Raw genomic sequence first — 22,572 nt, 5'->3', positions numbered from 1 at the left:
AAGCTACAGATCTACTGACCAGCAGTTGAGAAACGTAGTACTTGACCTAGGCATGTAAGCTGAACTATATTAATTTTAATAAATAACATCAGCTCTGCTAATAATAATAATAACATATTTTATTTTAAATTAAGATATATTTAACAATTTTTAACAAAATGTGATCATTTATTATTCTTTGCGGCAAGTTTTTGCAATAAGGTAAGGAATGAAAATGCTTGAGCAACAACCTACATAAAATTTAAAAATATTAAATTTTATTTTAAATAAATGTAGCATTTTTATTTCATACCGAACGTAAACGTTCCACGTCCATTAAATAAAATTTCCCAGCAGTAATTCGCACATAACGTTGACTATTTATTAAGAAAATGACTATTTCCTTACGTATATACTTTCCATGTGTCCACCAATCTGAACGCCAGAATGCATCTCCAGATCGCACGCTATGATTTCGCAATAACTCTCCACAATAGGTGAACATAAGCAATTCTGACAATGTTAAAGCCAAATACTGGACCAAATTGATTGACCGAACAGTAGATCCTTCGCCCTATTGAAAAAAAATATTTTCATTTCATTTCTATCATAATCCAGAAAATTATCATAATTACAGCAACTCCCACAAATACTAATAAGCATAACTGCATAGTTATTTGTAATGATTTTACCAGGCAGTACGGATTGAAGAGCTCTTCTAGCATATTGCAGCTCTCTATGATAAATCGATGTAAATGGACACATTCAATGAATGCTTCCTGTAGCGCTTGTTTAATTTGTTTTGGCTCTCTTTTACACTTCTGGCTCAGCAGGGTTAAAGTATCCTCCGAGGTTTGTAATTCTTCAGCATGTAAGTATTGATTTAGTTCACTGATTTCTGAGTAATGTTCGCGTTGTGTCTGCCTAAACATGAATTATAAGAAAATCAAAATTAACCAAAATCAAATCATTTAATTAAAATAAAAATTCTATCGACTGATAAATGGGAATTTATTTATTTTAGCACAATTAGAATTTTGTCAAGTGAGGAATTGGGATTAAATTTGTTTAATATTATCTCCATATTATAATTTGGAACGACATCTATAGAGAAGCACCAAATGGAGTCAGATTTAGAAGAATTATTGACGCCCTATGACCCACTATGGGAAATGGACAATACTAGTAGTAGTAATATTATCTCATGTTAATATATATCTTTACGTATATATTGGTTTATCATATAAAGTTGTAAAAATTTTCGCTCCGAATGAAATATACATCACAGTTCTGGAAATTTTTAGAATAGAATATGATAATATATTTTTAGTGTACTTCTTAGAACGAAGATATCTAGCATAATTTTATTCCAATACTGACATCAAAAAAATCTTCGCTACAAGTTATCATATGTGAAACGTTCAGGTTCAAACCAACTCTAAAACCAACTCTTTACTTGTACCCCATATGCATTTTTTTTAAGTAGTAATCAATGGGGAATATGTATGTTAATTCTATATTCATCGAGGGTTTATACTCTACCAACAATAATACGTCACTGATGATTCCAATCGATGTACTTTACAGTTATGAAATGTATAATAAGAGGTGAAAAGGTTATTAAAAATATAACTTACTTTCCTTCAATCTCTTCGTATACGCACATATACATCATTTAGCATTGGAGATCTACGTAACATCAACTTAAGAATCATTAAACGGGTTGAGTTTTAACAAAAAATTAATTTATTACCATCGATTTTTTTAAAAATCTCTCTAGTGAAATAAAATAATACATATTTCGTGAAAAAAATATCTTTTAAGAAGATACGGATCCAAGGAGTTTAGAGAACTTGCATATTATGCTAATTTCTATATAATCTGTTATAGATAATTAATTGAACATTTTATAATATAAAATATTATAATATTTTATGTGTAATTTAATTTTAGAATTTGTTAATATAGTCTGCTTATATATATAAACAAAAAATAATCTTATAAAAAAATGTCCGAAATCAAAGGTATTGATGTCAATATATATCAAAATCGATGTAACTTCAAAATGAATGCAGTATTGCCTATGAATTTGCTTTCAATCCACAATATCTCCCTATGTAATACATAAGCGTAATACACTTTCATGCTATTATTGAATACTTTCGATTACGTGGTCCTTGGGGTTTTGTGACCAATTTAAACACTTCATAGCTGATCCATTTTCACCTAGATTTTATGTACATAAGATCCATTGAATATTTTGCAAATATGGTAATAAATAATGTAATAACTTCATAACTTTTTAAAAACTAATATATTAATAACAATAATAATAGGGTTATATAATTAGCACATCGGCTCCCCAAATAGTATTCTTATAGTGAATCGAAGAGAGTTTTCTTGTGTTAAGTTTTGTTTTAAATTTTTATAGTAACTTATCCCATACTTACAACAAGCTGACTATATTCTCTCCAGCAAATAATCTGGCATGTACATCTAAGTTCTTCAAACTGCAAAATAGCACATCAAACTGACCCAACATAATAATAACTATAGATACGAATAATGCGGAGCCATTACCAAATGTGGTACCCATATTAAGTTGACCAAGCAACTGTAGAGCATAGACCAGCTCATAAACAAATGGTTGCTGCAAATTAAAAAAGTTACTTCAGTAAATCTACTTTATCAATAAATTTTTACCAAAGCATCGAAGGGATACCAGCACTTCAATGGCAAAGTATGTGAATGCAAAATAATAGGTGCCATCCCCCAGAACATGACACCACTAATGCAGGCTATCAGCCAATATATGGTAACATTACGTGCATTCCTATACGCAGTTCGAGCGCTTACAAATGTAAGCCCAACCAATGAATGGTGACGATACTTATTGTTAATATCTTGTAATAATTGCACTAAACGTACTGAACGCCATTGCCAATAGCATGTAGCAAAGCATGAAAAAGAATATATAATAGCCATCGTAAGTGAATCGGTTATCTCCTCCAGTTTGCCATAGAGCAACATATCAATAGTAGTTTTAATAAAGAGCAGAGCAAGATGTAAAGTTTGCAATACCACAAACGCGCAGTAGAACCGAGCGAGTAACCAGCCGAAAGTATATAAGGATTTGGGTAAATATTTTTCAAGTTTAAATGGAATCTGTCCCATAAATGTCATAAAACCTATTTGTGCACTGAAAAGATTATTCACACGTTTAAAATCAGTGTCCGAGTAAAGCAAGTTTATTTTACCGCCGTAAAATTGAGTTTTAAACATATTCGCTGACTTGACCGATTACAAAGCCGAGTATTTTCTAATAGAAATGAACTCGACTATATAGCTCATTGAATGCTAGCTAACTAGGTTCATACTAATTTACTAATCTTAATTTTAGAGTGCAAACTTTTAACTAATTCAGAACTTATAATTACCTATAATTTTAGATACTCGAAGAATGCAATTTACAAATTTAAACCGTATCCAGTTGCACCATTAACTTGTTTAATAAATATTATTTTAAATTTCAATGGAAGTGTTTTCAAAGATCAGAACTGTAATCAGCCCACCAATAAACCTGTGAAGAATTGCGAGGTTTACGGAAATGCCTAACTGAACTATAAGTCAGGAAAGATATATATCTATAATTTTAGATACTCGAAGAATGCAATTTACAAATTTAAACCGTATCCAGTTGCACCATTAACTTGTTTAATAAATATTATTTTAAATTTCAATGGAAGTGTTTTCAAAGATCAGAACTGTAATCAGCCCACCAATAAACCTGTGAAGAATTGCGAGGTTTACGGAAATGCCTAACTGAACTATAAGTCAGGAAAGATATATTGTTATAATAATAATTTAGGTACAAGTTGAAGTATTTGTTGAATCTCTCACTAAATAATATTATTGATAAATGATCTTTAACACGAGTGTAGGGCTTAACCTCTAATTGGTATCGATTGGCTAACTGTATATCAAAACTATATTAGACATTACATTCATATTAGTCTATTAAAAATCTATTATAATCATTGCTTTATATATTATGTCAGGCTTTAATATTAAAGTATTTGAAAATCGTCGGTATCACTTCAGCCTATTGTAGCGACATTCTTCAAATACCATAGATAGAAAGTAAGAAACTTTTCCAACATTATCCTTCACACTTGGACAGAATTTAGACACTTTATATTATGTATTGAAACTTAATGAATTAAGTTCAAATAAAAAAAATTTTGTGTGAAATGGTACAAGCAATAAACAAGACATTCCAGATGTAGAGAGTATGGCTGTTGTGATAATACGTTGTATTCAAATTGTAAAAACTTTTGTCTTCATCAGCTTCAAGTAGTCTTAACGATCGTGAAGCATCTTTAAGCCGATATAGGACGATATTTGCAAACATTTCGAAAATTATGCATTAGACTAACATAACTGAATATAGCTTCAAATACAGTATTAATTATTGCAGAAAACTAAACCCTCTTAAATCTTCTGCTAAAATTTATAAAGATAATCCAGTTTAAATGTACACTTGGATGCAAAAAAAATGTATTTAAGTTCTCTGTAAAAAACAGATTTTATTTTCGGAACCACGCAAATTATATTTATAAAAAAGTCATTATTATTACTTTAAGTTTTAAATAATTTTTGGTTCACAGACAGACTTTTGTTTAAATCTCTCACTCATAATGTATAGGATATGTTGCTAACCCTTATCTCTTCATTTATAATAGATAATTTTAAACTAATTTACTTTAGTGACTTTAATTAAGAATTTTTATTGACTAATTACTGGTCAAACTTTAGCAAAACATACTTTCCACGACGCCTTAAGACCATGGAACCATTTAAAAGTTTCTTAAATAAATTGACTACGTTAAACTTTTTAAGTGTTTAAAATTAATTATTCAGGTAACAGAATTCTGGAGTGGTAAGAGCAATGACACCTATGCAGAAACTTTCAACGTATGAGTATTGTTAATTACTCAAAATTTTTATATTTTTTATTAAATTAATAAGATTTTTAAAGAACTTCCAAACATTAGATATAAAAAGGTATGATATATTTTCATACTTACAGGTTTTATTATAAATGATGTGTTCATATTCACTATGCTACGAATAGATTAGTGCAAATGGCATTACTAAGGTATATATAACCATATTATTACCGAGAAGAACCATTTTATTAAAGGAAAACTACATTCTATTGAATATTAAGCAGTAGTTAAAAATTGTAAAAAATAGTCAAATAAAAATAGAAAAATACTTTATTTGGAATTCTATATTTTAAACAAATTGAAGTTCACCACTGTATGACTTGCGCTTGGCACTAATTTATTCTTTCTAATTTTTAATAAAATATTTTTGTTATTTTTAATCTTCACATTATTAAGTATTATATTAATTGTTACTAAACTACAACAAAAACTAATATGTTTACACTATCGCAATTAACTTACAGTATGTGCAGAAATTCGATAATTGCAATTGTATATATAGAATCATCTGATCCAAACAATTTGAAATGCAATTTAATAGCTTACAGAAACTTGTGCAATGTGTTGGACTGCTTTTTTATCTTACAGTAATTTTTTAACTGACACTCAAAAAACTAAAAATGTTTACTTATTTCTACTTAAAATAGATCAAATGTATATTAATTTAGATTTTATTACTGTAAGATACTTCAAAAGATACTTTATAGATTCTTCAAAAGGTTAGGGAATTTACCCAGCAATCGTGTAAATATTATTATCTATTCATGAACGAGTCCCAAAGTATAACCAGTTCTACTGAAGTAATACTTACTTATATTTACATTATATATTTTTGTCTTAAAGCAGTTCTTAAATAAAAATCTGAAATAGTTTACTGTTCTTCGGAGGTTTTATTTCTTAGTAATCAAAATAAATACACCATATCTATGAGGAGTTCATACATTATTAGTATTAAAAATAAAATTTTATTTTAACTGAAACAACTCTTAATGACGAATTACATCCAATATTTTTTCCCGTTTTTTCAATTTTGTGTAGTCATTAATTTCTAGATTGTTAACATAATATATAATTTCCGGAATAATTAAATATAGTAATAATTAAATATAACTACTGACAACTCTACAAACGTGGCAGCTAAATGAACTTTTGCAAATGAATTATATAAAAATACAATACAATGTAAAGGACAATTATTCTTTAAGTCCTATTTCTGTTTATTATAAAAATTTTCCTAAATACATATTATCAGAAGCTTAATTGATATTCAAATATTTAGAGCGGTAAACTTGACAAAATTCCGTAGTCAAATTGCAACGTCCCTAAATTAATACTAGGTCTGTTCCACTCGCTACTCATAATAAAACATGAGTAAAACAGAAGTAAAATTTACACAAAAATACTTGAAAATTTGCTGGTGGAACGCGCTTGTGTATACACAGTGTTTACTCAAAGTTACTATGAGTAGCTCGTGGAACAGACCTACTACTTTATCACTATTTTATCAATTATGGTGCAGCAATTGATTTCACTATAGTTTAATTTCACTATAAGATCTATCATTCCATTATGTAGAGAAATTGACTCTCTTGTATTCCTTTCATTCGTTCCAATGCCACGTTTACTGCTGGGTCATTTTATTTTTGTTATCTGCTACCACAATTGTCAAAATTGCTGCTGTCACTGCAACCGCTGAAACGTCACGAGTGGATTTTTTGTAACATATTAATTAGATTAATAATTTATTGGTGTCAATAGATTTAGTTCAAATTTATATAAACTTAAGTAATATACATAGTTGAAATTCCAACGAAAATCATGTTTGAAGAAGCAGACAATTTTGCAGATATATTTAGAGGCGGGCTACCTTATTACTTACTCTTCGCTCTGCCTATACTAATAATTTGTTCATCGAATCCTGTTATTGCATCTAGTGAATTTGCAGTGCAAAGAATGTCTCAATATGATATAAATGGAGTTTCATATGGTAAATATAGTTTCCTATTCATAAACTTGAGAAATTTTTAAAAAAGATAAAAATAAGGTTAGGTGCTTTTTGCCATTCATGCCATAAATGTCAAAATGTGTAATGAAATTATCTATTGAGCGTTAACAAAAATGTTTCTAGCATAAATACTACATAAAAAGTCAATTTCTTAAAATATTAAAAAAATATAAATTTATATCAGTATTTAAGTGAGTTCTACATATAAAAGTTGAACTCAATTAAATCCGTACTTTGTACTTTTTTCCTCTCGCATAAATTAGTATAAATATCTACAACCTCCATAATACATTATGTTACTGCATTTTCTTAAGGTTGCCGATCATCTGCAATATCTCTCGAAGCGAAATCGATATATACTTGGAGTACGGCGAGGCACTGCGTAGTGGCTAGGTAACTTAGGGCAATGATAATCAACATTTAAAACGCATTAATATTCTTTTTATTTACAATATATTTCAATAGATTGCAGGAGTTATCGATAGATCAATTTAATGAAATACGACAGAAAGCCGGTGGACTAATTATTTTGTTACCGAAAAACTATACTAGTCTTTCGTTTGAAGAAAAACAGGTATTTAAAAAAATATTATTTATTAATGATACCTTCACTGTTAACTCATTTATTTTGTAGTATATAACTATGCTTGAACAAGCTATGCTTTCACAACCAAACTCCATACCAATTTATTTCTCCGAATACAATGAAAATTTGGACAAAATTATGTCGGACATATATCACAGTACAAGTGTTAATAACAGTTTTAATGCCAATAAAAATATAAACAAACGTGATTCTGCTATATCGGAAATCTTTTCATCAATATCAGCAAATGGATATCAAATAGTTGTAACCGGTGCCACTCATGTAAACAATAAGAATAGCAAAATTCCAATAATACAAGGCGAACTAGCACCAAATAAAAATGTTAAACAAGTTGAAGGTGCCGTTGATCCTAATACTAAACTTCCATTAATAGTGGTGGCAGCACATTTGAAAACATTTGGTCTTTATAATGTGAGTTAACGAAATTATTAATATATAGAAAATATAATATTCAAATAAATTTTTACAGGAATACCCAGTAAATGCTGATGTAGCAATTTTAATGACCATTGCTGATCTTTTTAGTAAAATGCATAATAGACATAATTCCGCACCAAAATATCGTTTAATGTTTTTATTATCGGAATCTGGACCATTACTTAATTTCCAAGGCATCAAAAAATGGCTCGATGAAAATGTGCAATTACAAGTAAGAAAATATGAATTTACTATCATAAAAATTGGAATAATTTTCAATCTATTGTGCAAATAATTTCTAATGAAATATTATGATTTCTGAATTGCATAAACAATGAATACTATCTTGCAAACTATTAAATCTCAACAACGACTGAATTCCAAATTAAAAATACAGTCACCAATTTAATTATTTTTTATAACTATTACTTTAGCTTTAAATATGAAAATTTCATATTTCTTAGACTCGGCTCAAAAATATATATGAAACACGAGAAGTCTAGAGAAGATAAAAACCTACAAACCTCAAGAAAATTCAAACCTTAATTTTGAAGGTATATTTAAGATCATTATTATAATAATAAAATTATTATTATAATAACCCAAAAAATATTTTATTATATAAATAAAACGAAAAAATATATATATTATGTTAATATTATATTACAATAATTAATTAATATTCACTTTAAAATGGTTTAAGTGTTAAGAGAATGATTTTTTGATTTGACAAAAGTCGTTAGGAGTCTATTTAATTAACACTAAGATAATTGATGTCAAGAGTAATCTACAAGAAAAATACTTTCATTTAAGAAGCTCTCAATATATCAATAATGAATAATTTAAATGGCTTAATTCGCATAGTTCTTAATCCATTAAAAAATGTTTTATTTATGTAAGCCATTAACTACTCTTCAATTTGAATGCGGAATTTAAGTTGATTGAAAATTGAACGAATAATTTTTTGCAAAATAATATTTCTTTTATCTCTTACCGTTTTACTATAATCGAGGTCTAGAACGAACTACTCATTACTTTTTTCTAATTACGAAAAGCTCTAATTGCTAGGGCGTATAAGTAGTAATAAAAAATTTTGTTTTTAGATTTAGATTTTTTAAGTGAAGATATTTTGAGAAAAGTACGACTTTTTAGCATCGTGTATCTCATATTAAAAATAAAAAAATTTCTAATAAGATTTTTTTGGTTCCTGAACGAAAAAATCAAATTTAAAAACAAAATATCCTGTATATTATTTTAAGTTGTATTACATTTCTTAATGCTTCTAATTTTTTAATAAATTTTACATGGAAGGAAGATATTGTCTCCATCACGGGTCAACTAATAGCACCGAAAAAGGAATTTAGTGTCGATTTTAAGGTTATCCAATTATTTATGTATATATAAAATTAATGTATTGCTAAAATATTTGTCTATCTATTTCCATAAGACAATTGCATTAAAAAGACTTAATTACACTAAACAGAAGTTTCCAAATATTACATCATACGAATCATTTTGAGTATGAAATATTGTAGTATTTAACATATTAATTATTTAACGAATTGAATGATATTTCCAAAAGCTATGTATATTTTTTATATTTTATACAAATGATGAAATATATAACATATAATACTTCATTTTTCGAAATTTACAATTTAAAAATAGTGTATAACTATTCAGATTAAAAACATTTCACAAAAATATCTCTACCTAAAGTATTTAGTGTGTTTTTACTAAGCACAATCTGTTCATAATGCCATTTGTTTAAACACAAATAATACTTTTCGGACCAGTTGACATTTGGCTGTGTTGTTTAAAAAATAAGTGTACTATAGTGAACTTAATATTAGTATTCGCTTTATTACTCAAGTATCCAAACATTGTATTCCTTACTAAACTGATACAAGCATTTTTAATATCTGAAAGTAGAATGTTTCTACAATGTTTATTTTCTATGCTATCAAAGTAGTTTTATATAGTTTATAGCTTTCTTTTTTTTTTCTTTTTTTCGACAGACTTCATATTGTGCTTTTCTTTTTTTAGAAATTTTAAGATAAAATAATTTAATAAAACACTTATTTTAATAGTCCAAAATGTTTTAGTTTTTTTTAACTTATATGTTATTTAAAAATTAAGAACACTATAAATGACAAAGTAGACGAAAATAAAATATAGTCGTATTTGTATAAAAGTTTTTTGTTTAATTTTAAAATATTTGTTTTCTTTATTTAATATTATTAAAAATTTAATCAAACTACCACTTAAAACCCGGCAAATATATCAAATAAATATAAACAATTAATGTCGATATCAATATTTAATTCGTATTTGAGTAACTGCTAGCTGCATCATAGCTGAGATAATACACATATCTATAAATATCATATAACTTTCTTCAATTTAAACAGAATGTCGATTTTGTTCTTTGCTTGGACACAATAGCATTACCTCAATCACCAAAAGATGCAACCTCAATTTATATGCACGTATCAAAACCACCAAAGGAAGGCACCCCAGTTAATAATTTCTACAAATTGCTCAAAACTTTGGGAACCGCAACAAACAATATAACCATTGAAGGCGTACATAAGAAAATAAACTTGGCTGATCAATATCTTGCCTGGGAACATGAAAGATTTAGTATGAAACGCTTGCCAGCATTTACACTTTCAACATTAAAATCGTCAAAAGATCCCATTCGTACAACAATATTTAGAGATAATGATGATGAAATAATAGCGCAAGCACAAATAAATGCGAAAATTATTGCAGAAGCACTGGCACGTCATATTTACCATATAGAAGAAGAAGAGGGAGAAATATTTTCGGGCACAACTGTAAATATATTATAAAAGACATTTATTTATTAAAAAAGTTTATATCACTTTGTTTGTTATTTACAGGAAATTAATGCAAAGCTGGTTAAATCATATTTTAATGTAAAATCTGCGCTACATAATGACGATCTTAAAAATGGTTTTGAAAAATACCTCAAAAATGTTAAAATAATATACGATAAACCTGACGTACGAGAACCAGATTTCATGTTCTATGAGGGCCAGTATGCAAAATTAAATATTTATCGCGTTAAACCAGCAGTATTTGACTTATTTTTAACTATAGTAATATGTGCATATCTCTTGTCTGTGTATTTGTTCATACAAAATTTCCCAAATATTTACGACATCGTTTGTAAAATGACTAAAGTACAAGCAATTACAAATTCTAATTCTAATCATACAGAACGTTTGAAATCAAAACAGAATTAATAAAATAAAATAAAAAAAAATAGTCAAATTTTAAATTTTGTTTTAAATAAAAGAAAAGACATGAAATAAATTTAACTCTTGTTTTAAGCAAAGTATAATTATGCAATCATACAACATATATATAATACAATAACCGGGATTATGATCTTACTTACAAATATATGTTGTTTTTATATTGCTGTATATACGATTATCAAATTGTATTTAATTTTTTCCTATAATTTATATTCTTTGTTGCAAATTTTATTTACATTTAAAAAATACAAAATAATTTCAATAATATATAGAAATATTACTTTAAAAACAGATTGAACATATTGTATAAAATAACTACAGTAGTTACGCTATTTAAATTTTAAACATTTTAATTTTTACTTTTTAATAACCATTAAAATTCCAATCTCATCTGCATTGTTTCTTATTTCATAACGGGTACCTATTTATAAAAATATGACATAAACATAATCTATAATTTAAGACTAAATATTTAAAGCAAATACCTTTGTTGATTGCAATCATGTCACCCATTTTAAATTCACCTTGATCTTTATTTGTGCTAATTTTAAATTTACCGGAAAGGACAACAAAATGCTAAAAACAAAATTTTAATAAATAAATTTGTTTCCAAAAATATAAACCAAATTTTATTACCAAATGAAATTTCTTAGCTCTTTTTAAAGGTTTTATTTGCTTAGGCTTAAAACGCAAGTAACCCAAAGAAGCCTTTTCTTCAGTATCATAAAATGCATAATCAATTCCTTCTAAATCTGTAAATAATAAATTACCGGCAGCAGCTGAAAGAAAAAAAAAATGGTAAAATTTATGTAAGCAACATATAAGTTTATAACCTAAAAAGCAACTAATTTAAGATGTAAATAATAATGGTAATTGTTTATGGGTTAGGCTAAGGTCTTTATGCACTGCGACTAGCTTGATCTATTATGCACCCCTTTGCATTTAGAAATTTAAAATCTCAAGTAAACGAACCAGCTCATTCAGAGGGAGCTTTTGAAGATCTTCATCAATTAATTTAAGATAGAACATTCTTAAAAAGAAAACATATCCAAATTTCCAACACAAGAAAAACAAGTTTGACGCGGTATTGTAAGTTTACTTACTTAAGATTGAATTGAAATACAAACATTTTTCAAAAACTGATCATAAACTATATCCCAACCTGATCGGATCATTATTTTTTTAATAATATCTATATTTTAAAAGAATAAATTTAAAATAATCATTGATGAGATGGGCTATAATCTCTTAATAAGAGAAATAACATTTAAACAGAATAAGTGTTTTATATTCGAAATTAAAGACAGCAGTTCAAAACTATATAACGAAATTGTCATAAGAGATCTAATAAGAGTCTTAACAAGTTTTCGATTTCGATAGCTTTCAAAAAAAAAAAATTAAAAATGGCTAAACACGGCTTAAAAACAATGGTTTCAAGAACGGCTAAGTCTACGTCCGTTCACCACACCCAAAAAGGACTATACAAGCAGATCCCTGCGGGTAGCAACAACATATGACAATAATATGTATCCCAACCATTCTTCATAAAATACAATAATATTGTAATAAAGTAGTCTACAAATGTGACATCTTAGTAAATGCGCAGTAGACATCAATGCGTTTGAATAGTTGTAAAACACTCAACCCAAATTTACGAGGAATATAGATCCAAAAAAACTTATAGTTAATTGGGGAACTTTCGACCTGGCTTTATTACACCTTCCTACCTACCAACGCAGTAAACAGGGATTACATTATTAAAATTAAAATAATCGACATAAAGTGTCGTAAATAAAATGTTATCCAAAAAAAAGATATAGGTGCTACAATGCTATAGGTGCTATAGGTCACACTGGGTTTTATGGCAAGCATAAATCAGATATCTGAAATTTCAATTTTTCCTCAAACCTGATAAACTCATTCAAACCTGTGACTCATTCAACTTCCGATAAGAACTCAGAATGAAATACATCACGGCAGTTGATAAACAGAGAACATTAACTTGATTTCAGGTGAAATTATAGAGAACTTAACCTTTCTAGCTGTGTCAGACCTAAACGACGGTTTTCAAATACTTATACGGTCACTTTATTGGTGTTTTCTTCAATTAAAGCCGTTTTTGCAGCACTGATTTGAATTAATTAGAAATAGATCCAAATGATTTTATTTTTATTAATTGAAATCAGTATTTGGATTATAATAATTACTATGATCAATAAATCAGATTTGTACGCTAATTATAAAAAAAAAATTTTAACCAACAATATACATATTTATAAATATACACAATAACGGAGCTTGATCTGTATATATGAATATAAATTTATGTATTTTATATATATTTTTTCAAATTTTATGTTATTTTTTTTTCAATTTTATTCAACATAAATTTATATTAGAAGGGTTCGAATAGAAATGAAAACACAACAACAAAAATTGTAGTTAATTTATTGAAATTTAGCTAACCATACAACGCTGTTTCGGGTATTGCCAAGTACTCAATATTAGCGGTCTTAGAAAATATTCGAATTTTTTAATTAGTTTATAGTCCGTACATAATTTGTTTGGACTGCAAGTGCCAGGCTTACAACTCGTGGCTGCATAAACTTGCATTTCTATTCGAACCCTTCTAATATAAATTTATGTTGAATAAAATTGAAAAGCTAAAAGCTGAACACAAATTTTTAACATATTGATAATATATATTAAAAAACAAATATTTTACTTACAACAGTGCATTTCTGTAAACATTTTTTCATTTCCGAATGGATTCCCAATATCTCTCAAGCCTTTTAACCATGATAACAGTTCTCCATCAGATTGAGGGTAAGTATTGGGACACTATATAATAATAAAAATTTGTATATAAAATTATATTAAATTATATATTTAGTCTCTTTCATATACCTCACAGCAGGTAGTTGCAACTGCGATATTAGATTGTGTTGCAGTGTTTGATACAGATTTAGGCATAAGTGCATTCTTTGTGGCTTGTGCTGGTATCTTTAAACGCTGCACGCGTATTACACATGTTTTTGTTTGGGAATTTATTTGTGATTCCACAGTTGATTCATGTTTTAATCGATCAAATATACTATTTAATTCACTAACTGGAGCTGGATTAAATTCAATATGGCTACTTTCTAAATTTTTTTTGTTCTCATTCACTTTTGACTTTTTATTCTTACCACTCTTTACTTTATTATGTTGTTCCTCCCCAATTCGACTAATTGGAGACATGCATTCTTTTTGGTTTGAATTTTTTGTGTAAGTAGGTGTCGTAGGATGATGTTCATTGAATACTTCATGGTGGAACTCATATATTGGCGACTTATTTCTTTTCCCTTGATTTGATTTTGTTGTATGTATTGACGATGTTGGATATTCGTCATCCAGCAACACTCTATTTGGCTCAGAATCAGGTGATCTTAACTGCAGATTTCTACTTTCAGTTGATTCTCCTGTAGTATTAACATTGTCGGTATCTCCAAGCAAGCTAGGAGTTTGCTGCTGTTCTTGCTGATTTTGTTTCTTTTGCTTTTTTTTTGGATTTATATTATTTTTTATGACAATGTTCTTTGATCTTTTTGATTTGGTATTAACTGTACTAGAAGCAATTGGAACGAGGTCATTTGAATTCATACTATATGTTGATGTTTTTTGCGCATCCGTTTTCGTTGTATTCACACGTTTATTTTTTGCTAGTTCTGATTTTTCCATCATTTCTTTTAACATACGAACATAAGGTGTAGTAGTCTTTAATGGTACATGTCCACGTTTTGATCTTCGAACAGTTTGATCTGAAATTTTATTCTTTACAACAATTATAAAAATTATGAAAGTGATCATTTTACCGTTTTCTGAAGTACATTCAGTAGTAGTAGGCAATTCAATAGGTTTACGTATTTTAGATCTAGTTTTAGGTGCAGGTGCAACAGGTTTTCTAAAGATTTCATCATCATTTTTTGTACTCTTAGGTACGGAACCTGCCGCAATTTCTAATGATGGTGGTGATGGTCTTGATGGTTGTGGTAGTGATGGTGTTGATGGTGGTGGTAACGATGGTGTTGAGGGTGGTGGTAGTAATGGTGTTGATGGTACTGTAGCTACAGGAATATAATTGCTGCTATTGTTTTCCATTATAGAACACTCATTTTGAAATGACGTCACATCTGAATTCTCTGAATCAGAAAATCCTTTCGAGTAAAGTGAACGTTTTGAAAAACTATTTTTAGGTCGTTTTTTTAAGCGCTCTTTTATTGTAATATAATTTTGAGTCTCCTCTGACTGGAATTAAATATTTGCATATAAATATATATTAAATATATATATTATAAAATATAAAAACATTAAAAAAATAATAACTAACAAAGTTCAAGTTCACATAAACAGAATATGTATTACAATAAATTTATAAAGTCATTTTACAACTCAATTATTATTATGTTGAGGGAAGTTGAGTCAGTGCACCTGAGCACTTTTACTCTATATTAACTGCGAGGTTTCTTCAAACCCCCCTCTTTGCGCCTTGACTGGATTATTATTTATCACATCATCAGACTAAGTAATAATTGACCTCAGATCTGCATACCTGTAACAACTCAAGGATATAACATAAATTTTACTTCGCACATAAGCATAACTAAAGCTTCGAATAGTTCAAATAATATAAGCCCAAACATTGTTAATAAGGTTTGATTAGTTAATTTGGTTAGCTGCATGAACCTATATAAAAATTACTCTCGTAAGCTCTGATTTCAGCAAACAATGTATATTGCAATCAAAAATTAATAGTAAGGACTCTAATTTAATTAATCAGTTTAATTTTTGTTATGATGTGATATTCAAATTTTAGCATATCTTAATAAAAAAAAATATTTTTTTGTAAAAATATATCAATGTTAAATATACTACAGATATAGATGGAAGTTTCATCTATATCGAAATCCTAATCAAAGTTCATACTATCTTTTAATAGATTAACATACAGTAATTAACATTATAAATAAGAAAAATCAATTAATCACCAATTTCGACCTTTGTTGCATAGACATTACTAAAGCAACTTGTCTCGTGGTGCATATCAACAAATCAAAAATCTTTATAACCTGAAGTGTCTATATTCAGTGCAGTTTGCACTATCAACTAAAATTAAATAGTTATACATTTATCTACACGAAATGTATCCTCATACGCTACATGAATTAAGGTATAATGTCAATAAACAGTTAACGCAAATTAAATTACATTTGTAAGAATTTCGTTTGCAATACTAATCACTTCCAAGACTATAGGTTCCATATTTCATCTCCACTCTATATCAGAGAGTAATATTAATGACTTGATTTATTTAAATAAACATAGCTTACTAACTATAAGTAATTCCTTAAAGTAAGTCTATTAATGAGAATTCTTAACACTTACAATTTGCCGTTTTTTGTTTTTAGTTTTTTTAGTATTTTTTCTACCATTGCTAGGAATTTCATTTCGAGGAAGCTATAAAAAGAAATTTCAAATAAAAACTATTTCATTAATTTAATTTACTATTAATCTTACAAATGAAATTTGATTTAAATCCGACTTATTGCCAGCCAAGAACTCATTTTTATCTTCCTGTGAGGATATAATTGTCAACATTTCTTCATTTGATGATATTATATTTTTATCCTGCGTACCCGCATTTATCTCAGCGTTTTTTTCCTGTGCGCACATATCTTCCAATTCTTTATTATTTAATGATAAACAATCTTGGTTTTGTGTATCCGGAATTTCTATCTCAATATTTTCTTTCTGTGTACACACATCTTCTAACTCAACAGCGTTTAATATTGGACAATCTTTGTTTTGTGTATCCGGAATTACTATCTCAGTATTATCTTTCTGTATACACACATCTTCTAATTCAACAGCGTTTAATATTGAACCCTCTTTGTTTTGTGTTTCTGGAATTACTATCTCAGTATTATCTTTCTGTGTACACACATCTTCTACTTCAACAGCGTTTAAAATTGGACCCTCTTTGTTTTGTGTATCTGGAATTAAAATCTCATCAGTATGTTCCTTCGTATACATATCTTCCAATTCCAATTGACACTCTTTATGCTGTGTATCCGGAATTAAAATCTCATCATTATCTTCCTGTGAACATAGATATCTCAATTCTTCACCGTTTAATATCGTACTGCCTTTGTTTTGTGTATCCACATTATTCAAAATAACATGTTTAACAGTTAATTTTTTTTTAATCTTACGATCTTTTTCACCAAATCGTCTCTCAATATTATTTTCCTCTGTATTTGACAACTGAATACTTTTATTTTGTCTATTTACATCTTTAAATACATCTGGTACCGAAAACAGTTCAACATATGTATTGGATAGTTCCTCCGAACTTGTATTTAATACATGTCTTGAATGTTTGTTTGAAACATAATGTAATGAACGATTTCTTAGTTCATTTTCAATTTCCTTTTCTAATAATTGCTGTTTCTCCTTTAACTCTTGTTGTTTTGTTAAATTTGTACTATTAACTGTATAAATTTTACCAAGTGAGTTCCGCTTCCGTAAGTCAAGTATTTCATTATTTGTCAAACGAACTAATTGAGATTTAATTTCATCGGCAAATTTTTCGCCATTAATTGGAGTATTCGGTGCTTTGTTTAATGGTATTTTTTGTTTTAGTGATTGTATGCCCGTTTTCTTAGCTTCCAATTTCAGTGGATGAGCAATAGGAATACCAACATGCATTTGCTTTGCTTTTATAGAATGTCGTGGCCGTAATCTTCTAGAAGCTAAGTTTAAGGGTGCACTACTAGAGTCCTTTTTACAAATTTCTTGTTCAACAACAGATTCATTTTCGTCATCTGTTAATAAATTATTTAAGTTGCTTTTTTCAAACACATTTGTAGCGTTAGTTTCTACATTTGTCTTACTAAGCCTGGTGTTTGTGTTTAAATTAAGACTTTTAACTGATCCGTTTCTGTTTCTTCGATTTACATGTGATGACTTATTAACAACATAACTATGATCTGGCACATTTCTATCATCAAAGGAAACTTTTGACAAATTTCGTGTAATATTCTGAGTTTCAGGTATAATTATATTACTATGTGTTGTGATATCTCTATTTCGTTGACTGTGTATTGAAGAACGTTTCAAAGTATTTAGAGTATTTGCACTATTTTTATTTCTTGTTGATATATTTCGAGTAGGATTTTCACATTCTTGGGTCTGAGGTATAACAACTTCATCTTCGTCAACAATGTTTTGATAGTTTAAACTTGAGGATTGATTTAAATTATTCAGATGTTCAATATTTTGTAAACTATTTGATACATTTCTTTCGGCATTAGATATATTTTCTTTTTGAATTATATTATTTTTGGATTCTTGTAAAACTCGTAATTCTTTGGCACGCAATGTTAGGTTGTATGTACGATTTGGTTGAAGATTATTTCTTGATACGCCCCTTGTTGATACTCCAGTTAATGTATTTTGTGTTAGGTTTTGTTGTTGTTGGCATTCTTGAAGTGTCGTATGTACTGGTGATAAAATGATTTCTCCTGGATTTGTCCCTTTTTCAATATTGAATGTACGTTGTAATTTGGGAGAATCCGTTGCAATAGATTTATTAGAACAGTTCGCACAATTACTTTTATTCGAGTCTTGCTGAGCATTAATGTGATCATTCAACAATTTTTTCAGTTCATCGTCTTTATTGTGTAGACAGCACATCAGATTATCTGAAATTGATATGTTAATTTGGGATGCCTTTAAAGGTGCGGTTTCATGAGTTGGCAAAGTATGACAATTTGAATTAGACTTTTTTTCATTAACTTCTTGTCGACTTTGATTGTTTTCACTGTCCTGTCTTGTGTTCATTGGTGTACTGCATATATGTGGGTCCTATATAAAAAAAAGTTCTTATTTTACACAATTTCATTAAGGAGCATAACTTACAAAATCCACTTCATTAAGTGTGCTTTCAAATTCCTTAATTAACTGTCGTCTTTTCCGTACGCTTGTTAGTCGTTTAAGACTATATCTTCGAAGATTATCTGAATGCGGACGTCCACCACTTTTTTTAGTGGGTGAATGCACATTATGTACATTACGCGGTGCAGTTGAAGGTTGAGTATCATGAATTATTTCATTTGCAACAGTAGCAGCATTTAAGGGTTTTTCTTGCGAAGTCGCCGTTTCCAATAATGGAGTAGTAATTTTTTCCAGCTGCACGTTGAAACTACTGCTATCGCTGTCTGAATATACATCGGGAAATATCCTATGTGGACGAGTACCACCAGCCTTTTTTAGCACGAAATCTGCAAAGCGTTTTCCATCACAGCCTTCATTGTTCAAATATTCGGCAAATTCATTTATGCTACTACTGTCGTCAGACCTATATAAATATATAGATCACATTATTTAATATTTATTATTTATAATAAATTGAGATGCTTACATCCTTTAATAGAATGCTTATAACAATTTTGTCAACGTCTTTATTTTTGTCGCACAATTAACAGATTCAAACAAAATCAAACAACTTTTATAATAAAACAGCGTCAGTTCAAAATTAATGATGCCAGACTACCAAAAATTCTGATAAGAAAAATTTGTTGTTCACAATAATAATGAGTGTCAACCACACTGCTTGCCACATAAAATTATTGCGACGTACATACAGAAATTTTTATTATATATGTAATTATATATTACGTAATTATATATATTTATTTATATTTATATATATACATAATTATATGACATTATATTTTTGTTCAATATATAATTACATAGAATTCACATAAACTTATGCTAATTACATATTAACCAAAAAGTGATTCTTATATATCACTTATATAAATTTCATTGAGAATTATTTATGCAATAATTTAAATTTTTTTTCTATTTTCACTATTATTATTATTTATTATTTTTAGTTTTGTAGTTATATATTCAAGTTAGCATTATTTAGTATATTTAGGTATTTTCTAAAATACAAATTTTACGAAAGTCGATTATTAAAATCAAACATTTGTAACAAAAATATATTTCTTCAACATCCAATGAAATATGTTTGAAACCCATTTTTAAGACTTTTCAATTCAATATACGGATATGCATAACTCACACAATTGGGAAATGCATATCTATTTCCATTTATGTTCTCGCTAAAATTTTTCGCAAAACCACCCGACTTTTGTATTGCGATAGAATATATTATTAGGCCTTTTCTTTTGTTATTAGGCATATCACAAAAGAACAACCGCTTATTTTAAAAATAATATATGAAGCAACAACACTGCTGGCTTATTTAGGCCAACCTTTTAATCGATTTCAGATTAACTAATAAGCAGCTCAAATCGCATCGCATTCGTTTATTGTGAACGATTTTTGGAAGTGCGTTCAAAGTTTCCAAGTAACTGCCAATTGTTAATTATTTTTGTTAATTATTCGTATTTTTGTCGTCATTGTTCGTAACAAATAGGTCACTATTTCTATTTATTATTTTACTGTTAAAAGGCAAAAATTCATATTTTTTTCACAATCATGTAAAATAAAAATATTCTTACCAATAATTGTAAACAATTATTATTAATTTTCGAAATATAACTTTAAGTTTTATTACGTTTTTTGCATATCTATCCCTAACAAAATTTCCATTTAGTCTAGAGTTCCCATCGCAAGTAGTTATTTTATTTGTTCTTTTGCGACATATATACAAACGAAAAGACCTATTACCAAATATTATGGATCAGTTAAAAGGTGCAATACACTTATCGAGTAGGCTGTACTAGTTTTATGCTTGTCGCTCATTGTAACTACAATGTATTATTCAACCGAATTATTTTAAATTTTATAAATTTCATGTTTTATACTTTTAAATCAACAAAGAAAATATGTAATTTGCTTTCTGCACGCTCTTACAATAGCCGTAATTTTTTTTTTTAGAGCAGCAAAAAAAAATACACGCAACGTGGAAAAGAAAACACGTGAAACAACAATGCTGCTAAAATTTTCAGAGTAAGACTTGAATCGCAAAAAATGTCAAGTCTCAATTTTTAGTGGAAACTTATTCAAAAATCAGCTTATTGTAAATTTTCACTGAAAATATGTTGAAAAAATTCCACTCATCCGTTAAAACCATATAAGCATTTCATTTACTAATATTAATTTTCAGTGTTTATAATTTTTATATTTCATATTATACACAACACAACAAAAAACATGTCAAAAAAAGCATTTACCATATTTTAAAAGTGATGTCAATTTGTTTCAACCAGACATAATGCTGTTCTTTTACAACTCTGAAAGAAAAAATTACGCGCTTGTAACAAAAAATTTTATATATGTACCTTGTTATTGCGAATTGTTATTAGTAATTACGAAACCACTCCTTTGGTATTCTCTGGTAATAAAAACAATAAATTATTCTTTGGCTTTGCTGCAGTCACAAATAAAAGCAAACTGTCAAAAATGTAAACTTGAGTATGCAAAAAAGATATTTTAAATTTGAAAGACATAAAGATAATTTTATATGTATATATATCTGCGTTAATACGAAAATAAATCGTTCTAAAGAATGAAGCATTTTGTAAATTTTTAAAAATTGTTATTTCTAAACCAGATTTAAATATTTATCAATAAATCTTGGGGGTTTAACTATGTGTAAACCAAAAGTAAAAACATTGTTTTGATTGGGTTTTCACATACACGGAATAAAAATGTATAGGACAAGTATAGAAAAGACGTAAACTGATTAAAGAAATATATAATATTTTAACCACAACTAGTAAGATAAAGACAGACTTTAATTGGAATTATAAAAAATTATGTATGTTATTTAAATGGTTAAACAAGTGAACTGAAAATTAATCTTTTTAAGTATATTGATTGATAGTTTTATTTATATACTGGTCTTATAATTTCCGATTTAATTATTGTTGCAATTATGGCTAGTATTAGAATCTGCAACTATGGATCTAGCAAACAGAAGTAGCAGATAAAAACTTTTTATTGACCGAAATATTTTATTGTTAAAATTAAACTTTTTACAATATATATAAAATTTATAATCATACTCTAATATATTATATAACTAAATCTGTAAAATATTTTACTGAAATTTTTAATTTTTCGATTCCAGAATAAATTTCTATTGCCCGCCATGCGTGCCTTTAATAGACGCCTCTTAAATTCTGTTAGTACTATTCTTTTACATTTTCTGATTGTCAAAACATTTTATTATGTAAAATGCGCATATGT

General features: G+C 28.0%; 3 protein-coding genes across 3 annotated transcripts; 1 reads left to right on the top strand and 2 right to left on the bottom strand.

Moving 5' to 3' along the window:
* Nucleotides 1–164: 164 nt before the first annotated feature.
* Nucleotides 165–3,261, bottom strand: LOC119675921 (putative odorant receptor 85e). Its single transcript, XM_038087136.1, has 5 exons — nucleotides 2,683–3,261; nucleotides 2,433–2,629; nucleotides 615–903; nucleotides 293–553; nucleotides 165–230 (listed from the first exon to the last, which is right to left on the bottom strand). The coding sequence occupies exons 1-5, from the start codon at nucleotides 3,259–3,261 to the stop codon at nucleotides 165–167; spliced, it is 1,392 nt and encodes a 463-aa protein (XP_037943064.1).
* A 3,401-nt stretch (nucleotides 3,262–6,662) lies between these two features.
* Nucleotides 6,663–11,317, top strand: LOC119686260 (nicalin-1). Its single transcript, XM_038100798.1, has 7 exons — nucleotides 6,663–6,975; nucleotides 7,308–7,386; nucleotides 7,459–7,567; nucleotides 7,628–8,011; nucleotides 8,070–8,249; nucleotides 10,429–10,857; nucleotides 10,924–11,317. Exons 1-7 carry the CDS (start codon nucleotides 6,807–6,809, stop codon nucleotides 11,287–11,289), a joined length of 1,716 nt encoding a protein of 571 aa, XP_037956726.1. The 5' UTR covers nucleotides 6,663–6,806; the 3' UTR covers nucleotides 11,290–11,317.
* Nucleotides 11,318–11,634: 317 nt separating this feature from the next.
* On the bottom strand, nucleotides 11,635–19,893 carry LOC119686259 (protein PF14_0175). Its single transcript, XM_038100797.1, has 10 exons — nucleotides 19,766–19,893; nucleotides 19,264–19,702; nucleotides 16,861–19,209; nucleotides 16,729–16,800; nucleotides 15,159–15,591; nucleotides 14,212–15,104; nucleotides 14,034–14,145; nucleotides 11,941–12,083; nucleotides 11,790–11,880; nucleotides 11,635–11,725 (listed from the first exon to the last, which is right to left on the bottom strand). Coding segments are annotated over exons 1-10 (4,599 nt in total). The 5' UTR covers nucleotides 19,768–19,893; the 3' UTR covers nucleotides 11,635–11,660.
* Between the last annotated feature and the right edge of the window lie 2,679 nt (nucleotides 19,894–22,572).

Source organism: Teleopsis dalmanni, chromosome 2, assembly GCF_002237135.1.
Source record: "Teleopsis dalmanni isolate 2A chromosome 2, ASM223713v2, whole genome shotgun sequence".
Lineage (NCBI taxonomy): Eukaryota > Metazoa > Arthropoda > Insecta > Diptera > Diopsidae > Teleopsis > Teleopsis dalmanni.
This window is presented reverse-complemented; position numbering and strand designations above follow the sequence as displayed.